This window comes from Lacerta agilis, chromosome 2 (assembly GCF_009819535.1).
Source record: "Lacerta agilis isolate rLacAgi1 chromosome 2, rLacAgi1.pri, whole genome shotgun sequence".
NCBI classification, from domain to species: Eukaryota; Metazoa; Chordata; class Lepidosauria; order Squamata; family Lacertidae; genus Lacerta; species Lacerta agilis.
In genome coordinates this window covers 55,288,826-55,298,315 of record NC_046313.1, presented here as the reverse complement: position 1 = coordinate 55,298,315, position 9,490 = coordinate 55,288,826, and the positions used below count along the sequence as shown (strand labels likewise).

General features: G+C 42.5%; 1 protein-coding gene across 1 annotated transcript; it reads left to right on the top strand.

Moving 5' to 3' along the window:
* The first annotated feature begins 876 nt into the window (after nt 1-876).
* LOC117042298 (protein S100-A6-like) lies at nt 877-5,904 on the top strand. Its single transcript, XM_033141844.1, has 2 exons — nt 877-1,027; nt 5,554-5,904. Exons 1-2 carry the CDS (start codon nt 877-879, stop codon nt 5,817-5,819), a joined length of 417 nt encoding a protein of 138 aa, XP_032997735.1. The 3' UTR covers nt 5,820-5,904.
* Nucleotides 5,905-9,490: the final 3,586 nt, after the last annotated feature.

Here is a 9,490-nt window from a genome sequence, read left to right as displayed (position 1 = left end):
GCTGCAAGTATTGTCTAGGACACAACAACACCTATGAGGGTTGTGACAGCCCAGAAAGCTGTGGGGAAATCCTCCTTCCAGATCCTGGGCCTGCATGACAGTCTGTGTAAACATATGCAATTCATCAAATTTGAAGAGAGCATTAGTTTGATTGAACGATTAATTAAATGCTTAACTACCTCTTCATGACACATACATCCCGATGCTGTTATTCTAATGCTGTTACCTTCATGACTGATATTGTTGCGCTGCCGGTTGTTTGATTTTTTGAAATCTGACGTTGGATTTGTTTGCATGCATTATATTATTGTTATATAATATAGGCTGCTTTGAGTTCACTTTGTGGGGGAAAGGGGGTGTGTGTAAGTTCCAGGAAGAATAATCCTATAATCAAATTTAGGGATGAGAAAGAAATTCATTTCAGTTTGCCTCTAAAGACAAACCTACCTACCGTATTTTTCTGTGTATAAGACGCCCCCATGTATAATATGCACCCTATTTTGGGGGACTCCAAATTAAGAAAACAGCCCTCAGCACTACCCATGTATAAGATGAGCCCCAATTTTAAACCTATATTTTTTGTTAAAAAACCTAGTCTTATACGTGGAAAAATATGGCAATTGTCATGTTTCTATATATATATATATATATATATATATATATATATATATATATATATATATAACCATTTGCACATCTCCAATTTTTGCAGTGCAGTTCACCAGCCAAATAATGTGCACACAAAATAGGGTATGTGCATAAATTTGCATATATTTGTGGATATAGCATACAAAAATTGGGAGAAATCTGCAGTAAAATGTGGAATTGTGGAGACCTGAACCAAAATTGGCATATTTGCCCATTCCTCCACACATTATGCCAGGACTGGAGACACGGTGCCGCTACACCATTGGAATGGCCCAGACAAAGAAGTGGCGGAAAAGAAATAAAGATGGCCTTCAAATTACAGAGACGCCTCCAGCATCCCTGAAGACTCTGCCACAACCAATTAACAAAGACTGTGCTGGCAAGAATCTTAAGATTTAGTGTCAGGAATATAACGTAGTCCTGGACACAGCAGAGTTAACCGCAGGTTTTCTGGAAGCTTCTGGCTGTAGAGCATTAACTGGACAGCACAACGCAGGAACTCAGGAACTCACTTGGATAACTATATACAGTATTTATTGAAGCAACTAGTATCCATAAGTTACTATGTACAGACTTTACAAATAAAAGAAACAAAACATAAAATCTCTCCTCTCTGTCTCTCTCTCTCAACCTTCAGTACACCACTAACAACCAACCACCAGCTCTCACACAGAGCTCATTCTTTAGGAACTCATTGACCAATCACAGGTCGTTGCTAAGGGTCTGGAGAGAGAGCAGATCTTGGCTTTCTGCCAACTGGTAATTGCTACAGAGGTGATAAGCTGATTTTCTGCACGTAGGCACTTTGAAATCTCTAACAAAGAATGCCCACATGCCACCTCCACACAGAAGGGAACCAATTAAATTATGATTACAAGTACACACCCCTAGCAACCACTTCTGCAGCAGTGCACACACACACACAACGTGCAAGAGAGTGCTACAGTACCCCCCATTCAATCAGCATCAATGGCACATCCAGCAGCAACCCCACAACTGCCAGTTCCCAGGCAAGTAGTTTGAGTCACAAGCACAGTTTTAGGAGCACATCCCACATAAAGGAGAGGAAGGGAAACATATAATCATACAGCAGCTGAACAACTCTCTGGGCAGAGCACACAGGGCCTTCCAGGGACAAGGTTCGAAAGACCACCCCAAACATCCAAGGGGAGGGGTTCGAATCCACAACGAAGGCACACAAACATTGCATTTGGAATACTGTGTCCAATTCTGGTCATGTCACCTCAAATAGCTTAGAGTTGGAAAAGGTTTAGAAAAGAGCAGCCAAAATGGGGCTTTTTAGTTTAGAGAAAAGGTGAGGAAGAGGCAACAGAACAGAAGTTTATGAAATCATGCGTGGCATGGAGAACCTGGGAAGAAATTAGTTTCCTCCCTCTCTCCTAACATTTGAACTTGTGAGAACATCCAGTGAAGCTGATTGTTGGAAGATTCAAGACAAAAGAAAGCACTAAACTATGGAATTCACTCCCACAGGAGATAGTGATTGCCACCACCCTATTCCCACTGGTGTCCCAGTGCTCAGAACAGTTGTTGGTTTGTTTGTTTTTTTTGGGGGGGGGGGGCAACAGGGAAGCTGCAGAGTCCCATTCTGTCAGTGGAAGTCTATTTACAGGAATCAATATCCACGCAAATCAGTCAAAACGCAGAATGCTCTGGGGATATTTTAAAATATTTAACCGGTCCTGTCAACTAAACAACATAGACAATTTATTTTGTAATACAGTACATCATCTGATGCCTGATCCCAAGCACCCTAATCCCGCATACATTTGGAAATTGGTTTCATTGGTTTCAGGGGTGCTTACGTTTACATACACCAGGGTGTTGGTTGCATTGCATAATTAAAGAGATTTATTCAGACTCTCCCAGCTTTGAGAAGTTGGGAACAGGTCTGATTAATTTCCAATAAAGTCACATTTTAAATTATCTGCTAATTCCTTTTTCACCTCAGAAGAATGCAGCAATTTATCATATGTACAGTATATGCATAATTTTTGTATGAAACTGAACAGTAAATCGTTTGAAAAACCTTCAGTATATAGCACTGCAAGTCTCCACATGCTCTTCTCTCATTGAATTAAATGGATCTTACTCCCAGGCAAATCCATAAGGGATTGCAGTCTCAAGGAGATTTGCACAATTCATGAAATGCCAAGCTGAAGGCAACTTACCAGCTAACAGGCAGCCCTCTAAGTTCCTCTAATAAATGTTCTCATTTCTGGCACTGCAAAACTGGAAGTGTTGTTGAGCCCAAGAGGACTGGTTGCATTTGGCTCAGTGGGTCACTGACCTGTAAGCAAGCCTTATTAAATTCCGTAGGATTTACTATGGGTTAGGGTTGTGCTGTTAGCCGGTGGTTGTGGGGAGAAAAGTACACCCAATCCTTGGCTAGGAAACCAGTGCAAGCAGCAGCTGACATGCCCAGGGACTGATAAGAGAGATCCTCTTCTCTATATGATGAATAAACTCACCTGTGCTTACTTACTCATTGGTACTTGATTTGCAGCGCTCCTTTACATTATATTTTAATAACCTTTCCACTAATATGCTGGCTCTGAAGTCTTCTTTTGGGGTGCAAGTTACTATTGCCAATGGAAAATCCAGTTTCTAATATTTAATACTTTTTTGCTTTAGAATATTATTGTTTCTTGTCCTGCATTGTTTAAATAAGAAATTTTTTTAACGGGAAAAAAGAAGCAGGTTCTCCTCACTACTTGGAATGAACTGCGAGTAATCGCAGTCTCTTTCTAATCCACATAAACGGCATCAAAACAGCAGCAGTCTATTTTCCTGGTGGCTTCCATATCAAATCACTCTTTCTACAGAGGGGGAGCTTCGGTTCCCATCCGCACGGCACAACCACGAAGACATGACGAGACATAGTTAAAGTGCTATGCTGAGAACTCCTGGTCACTGATAAAATCTTAAGGAAACAAAACACATTGTTAATTAGCTGCCCCCCCCCCTTTCATGTTCAAATTGTAGTCCCGAGCTCTGGCCCTGGCAGTATCGCAAAGCAGTCAAAGGGTCGTAATGTCATAATGTCACCAAACGATGTTTGAGCCATTCAAAATATCCCAATATTTGAGAGAGGAGAAGCAATCCTCTTGACAATAGCAGTGCCACTCCAACCCCTGGTGTAATAAAGATAGCATCAGAGGGCCTGGCTTTCCTCAAATGCTATTAACTATCACGAGGTTTTAAAGAGTAGCATATTCAACAAACAGAGATGGTGTGTTCCAAAGAAAATGTTTATGTAATCACTAGCTGGAAAGAGTATGCTCTCCAGTCTATTTTGCATGGGGAAAGGTGAATTTTAATAACAAGGGCACAATGTCCTCCTAAAGTGGCTAACAGTTACAAGTATTCTTTAGCATTTATCTTTTAATAGTTTTACATTAACAGATAGGGTAGACCATCTGAATCAGAGAATGTATATTAATCTGCTGGTAATGTGCATATTCGCAAGAAAGGTTCTCAGGAGATGATTGGAACATGGTCATTCCCCCTCCCCACCATGTGGCCAGCTGGGCATGAATACTGAAGACCTGTTACAGACAGTGCTGAATTTTTGAGAGGACATGACTCATTGGTGGGGCCCATTATTTGCATGCAGACTCCCCGCATCTTATCCGAGGTATCTCCAGTGACATCTGGGAATCACCTCTGCCTGAATACCAGGACAGGTACTATCATCAGAGTAGGCAACACTGAGCTGAACAGATCACTAGTCTGATAGCGTATAAGCAGTGCTATTTTTTTTAGAAAAAGATGTGTCGGTACTCGCCATCAAGTTACAGTGCCACACTTTTAACATGGGAGGGGGCACACCCTTGAGGACTCCCAGAAAAAAGCACTGCGTATAAGGCATCCTCAATAGCTGCCATTGAGATTGCACATGCACCGTCACGAAAAGGATGTAATACGAGACCCAGATGAACATGCATAGGAAGGAACCTTTGTTTGATTCACTTAATCTTTGTGTTCCTTCTACCCTTGGGTGGTGTGGGGAGAAGGATTGTGGAGATCAAGCAAATCACACATACGTTCTTAGCCACATTTGTCCTTATTGCACATTACTTTCCATGCATGAGTGCAGATTCATGCGGTCTGTTGCCACATCACCTCATTCCACAGTTATTAACAAGCCTTTCAACAGCTAAAGTCTCATTTAGCACACAGAAATTATGTGTGTGTGTGTGTGTGTGTGTGTGTGTGGACACGTACTTGCTATCCACAATCATACTTCATTCCCATCACAGACACGATTCAGAACCCTTTGGAAGAAAGGAGAGGACCTGCCTTTTAGCCTACCAGAAGAAGAAAAAAATGTGCACTGAAACATCCAAGACAAATCACTAAGGAACTCTTCAGACAATTTATTAAATGAATTTTAAAATAATATTAATAATAATTGTTCCTTGGAGGGCCACATTAGGTCATTGAACAAGAGGTTAGTCACTCCTGATTTAAACAAGCCATAGATAAAATTAACCATGGCAAGTTGTGGTTAATAAAAAGCAGGGCCAAAGCTTCCAAATTCCTCCTCTCAACTGGTAAAAAAGGTAAAGGGAGACCACTTTCCCCATCTCTTCCTGCCAGTCAGCATTGGACCATCTTGCTTCTGATCTCTCATCATGGCAGCACCTCCAGTGGCGAACGGAGCTGCACGACTGCCCTGTGGTGGCAAACGCAGAGGCACCCCCGGTGGCGTGGTGCCGCTGCACAGCATGCATGCATCCTGACACATGCATCGTGCATTGTGACATCACGGCGCACGGGAGTGACACCTCGCTGGCCCGCCCCTTGCCTCCGCCACAGCTCCACCCAGGGCCCAGCAGGAAGGGAGAATTTAGCAAAGCCCGCCCTTTCTCCGCCCCTGAGCACCTCTTGACCAAGCTATTGGCATGCTGGTTGTCATCTTCCACAAATACGCTGGCAAGGATGGCGATAAGAACACCCTAAGCAAGAAAGAATTGAAGGAGCTGATACAGAAGGAGTTCACCATTGGACCAAAACTGCAGGACGCAGAGATACAGGGATTAATGAAAGATCTGGACCGCAATGGGGACCAACTGGTGAACTTCCAGGAATACGTCACTTTCCTGGCTGCCCTGGCAATGATTTACAACGAAGCCTTGAGTTCGTAAATGTACACCCTGGTGGGGCGAGGTGTCGTGGTTCGGGATTATACTGCTGTAGGCGGTTTCACGTCCAATAAAATTTAAGTTTTGTTTTTAAAAAGGGTAAAGGTAAAGGGCCGCTAGATGGTTAAATCAAGTCTAAGGTGACTATGGGGTGTGGTGCTCATCTCGCTTTCAAGCTGAGAGAATCAGCATTTGTCCACAGACAGCTTTCCTGGTCATGTGGCCAACATGGCTAAACCGCTTCTGGTGCAAGGGAACGCCGTGACGGAAACCAGAGCACACGGAAATGCCGTTTACCTTACCGCCACAGCGGTACCTATTTCTCTACTTGCACTGGTGTGCTTTCGAACTGCTAGGTTGGCAGGAGCTGGGACAAAGCAACAGGTGGGGGGGGCAGCTGCATGCGTCAGAGGCTCAGCGTGGCTTGTTCCTGCTTGTACATGTTGCACTAAATTATGGGTAAGTATGATGTGTAAATACAGCTATCACCTTTTGAGTTCTCCTCCTTTCCAAACCCAGCTTACCCAGCCTTCTCCTCTAAGTAAATTGCATTGTTTCTGTCAAGTAGATGCAGCAACGTTTTAACAGACTTATCTTTCTATGTGAAATACATGGTTTTGATGAACAATATATTTTTAAATCAAGTGCTTATGATTAAAAAAAATAAAATTCTGAAAATAGATAAAATGCTTCTTGAAAATGTTAAAACTTTATTAGCATTGCTTGTCCAATTTTAGGATATTATTCAAAGTATCTGCTTTAGGATTAGACTAGCATGCAAATAATAAATACAATTCTAGTGTGGCTCTGCTAGCTAAATATGCATTTGTTAAGAGCTTATCCACACTTGTCCCTGTGCCTAGAAAACTTGAGTCCAAGTAGTTTTCCAATTCTCCCTTGCTTTCTAGGCAGTCTGAATGGCTTTGGCTTTGCCCTGCTGTTTTCCCTCAGAAAACCTGCTCTTTAGTGCTAAATTGGAGCAAACATCAATCTGGAAAATACCTGGTTGATGTTTGCTCCAGTTCAGTGGTAAACAGCAGGTTTCTCAGGGGAAGCGGCTGGGCAAGTGGAAGTGTGGCTGAGTCTGAGAGAGATCAACAGAACTGGAGGAGGAAAATTAGTTACGTCAGCATAGATTTGATTTTATATATATGTATATTCTGTTGGGAGCTGCCCAGAGTGTCTGAGGCAACCAAGTCAGATGGGCGGCATACAAATAAAATTGTTGTTGTTGTTGTTTCAGTTTTACAAGTTCTGAAATATTTTTATATTCCATTGTATTTTTTTCATTTAAAAAGTGCATGACTCTGTTCAAGGAAGCTTCTTATGTTTCTAAGCATGTGCATCTAGCACCTCAGTATGCGCCTTAGCACCACACACATGAGCCATCAGACAGGTAGCTGGTGTATATAGTAGCATGTTTGCCACCACTGCTATGCATGATAATCTCTGGATCAAGGCCAGAATGTGTAGCAGATGTCTATACTAAGCATTTAACTGCCGGCTTAGCAAATGTGGAGCCATAACAATGCTCCTACTCTTCCCACCATATAATCTACTTCAAATATTTGATCCTTTCTTTCACACAGTAAATGTCTGTGTTTGATATTAAAGGAGATTAATTTTCCTTTTGACTTCCAATATTCTTTTCAAAATGCAAACAGCCAATTTGTGTCGTGGTGTCACCTTCTCCAAACAGAGGTTTTTCCTGTGATTGGGACAATAATTTGGACTGTGCTTAGGAAATATTTGGGGAAAGAATGGCTCATTTTTCCAAAAGAAACTTCCAGTGATTGCAATTTCATTCCCACAAGTATTTTTCTCCATGAACAGCTTCCAAGAATGACAGCCCCTGGATGATACCTCCTTCAAAGGTGGAGAATACTAGCACAGCCTTAAAAACAAACACAGCATCTTCTAACAGCCTAACATTTTGGGAGGTACCCAAAGCTTGTCGGGAACAGCTTAGCTCATCCTTAATGTGTTTGCAGTGCAAATTTTTAAAAATTAGCTTTGCTAGTTTTTAAGGGTGAATTGCTCTACATAAACTCAAGGTCCATTCACACCAGGCTTTACACTCCTAAAAGCACGTTTATGAAGCAACGTGCTAAGCGACCTGGAAAAGTACACAATAAACAAGAATCTTGTCTATACAGGAGCTTTGCATTGTATCATCAGCCTGAGCTGTATATAGATCACAATGAATGGAGAACTATTGACTTATTTCTGTACATAATTCCACCTAAGATGAGTCAACACTCAGTGCAAACAAGAGCTTTATAGTCGCTTGTCACCAAAAAGGAACAGCTTCAAAAGCTGACAGTTGAAGCTGGAAGACAAACTATGGCATGCACCATGCTCATTGAAAGAGCCAGGGCACTTGAGAAATTGTTATCATTGCTATACAGCAAAGCAGGGCTTATCAACCCTGTGGGCACATTTTGATTGGTGAGTGAGTACCGAGGGCACCACCTCTTCTGGTCACATCCCCCCCCCCCGCCCTGCCCTGCTCCAGATGAACCTCCCAGTGCCACTGAACTAAAGAAGGAGCGAAAGCACACACATGCTTTGCTTTCCCAAGATATCTGGGTAAAAGTCTGATGCAATAGAATTAATGCTCCTCACATTGTTTTTGCTTGAACTTCATGTTTCCATACTGCATTACAGCTCCAGTTAGCTTGTAAATGGTTGTCCTTCCATTGGAAGGTGTAGCCCAATATGTCAATGGCACTCTGACAATTGAATCAGAATGTGTTGAGTCAGAGCTGATTTGTCAGAGGAAACTGATAAATGCCACCCCACCAAGAACACCTCTGCTTTGGTGGTAATGCCGGATCAATGAGTGCCGTCAAACTCCATATCTTTAGGGGAAGTGCCTCCAGAACTACTCAGCTACATAAACGAACCATTTCAAAGTGTTGGTGCTGACCTTTAAAGCCCTAAATGGCTTCGGCCCTGTATACCTGAAGGAGCATCTCTACCCCCATCGTTCTGCCCTGATACTGAGGTCCAGCGCCGAGGGCCTTCTGGCAGTTCCCTCACTGCGAAGTGAAGCTACAGGGAACCAGGCAGAGGGCCTTCTCGGTAGTGGCGCTCGCCCTGTGGAACGCCCTCCCACCAGATGTCAAGGAAATAAACAACTATCTGACTTTTAGAAGACATCTGAAGGCATGCCTGTTTAGGGAAGTTTTTAATGTTTGATGTTTTGTTGTGTTTTTAATATCCTGTTGGAAGCCGGCTAGAGTGGCTGAGGCGGCCCGGCCAGATGGGTGGGATATAAGTAATAAATTATTATTATTATCCTTATGCGTTAGCAATAACTCTCTTGTGTCTGATTGAGTCTTGGTTTATTGGCTTTTATCCAATCCATTCCTGCATCTGAGCACTGAGAACACTCACTGTCTCTCCAGGATTTGATAAAAAGAGAGGTGGAGTGTCATCTGCATATTCATGACACCTGAGTTCAAATCTTCAGGTGACTTCAGCTCATTTTCATCCAAATGTTAAACAATATGGAGGATAAGGTGGAACTCTATAACATAATTTTCAAGTGGCTGAGAAGAAACCTGCCAGCATCAGTTCCTAGAAATGATTGTCCAAGAAGCAGTGGAACCACTGCAAATGAGGACTTACTTGTCTCCATAATGGGATGAGGAAGTTCTAGCTTCACCAAG

Bases quoted from the DNA above. Each gene is read 5' to 3' on its own strand.
- LOC117042298 (XM_033141844.1), top strand. From the start codon at position 877: ATGCCAGGACTGGAGACACGGTGCCGCTACACCATTGGAATGGCCCAG. The intron at 1,028-5,553 runs GCAAGAATCTTA...TCCGCCCCTGAG, and splicing joins AATTAACAAAGACTGTGCTG to CACCTCTTGACCAAGCTATT.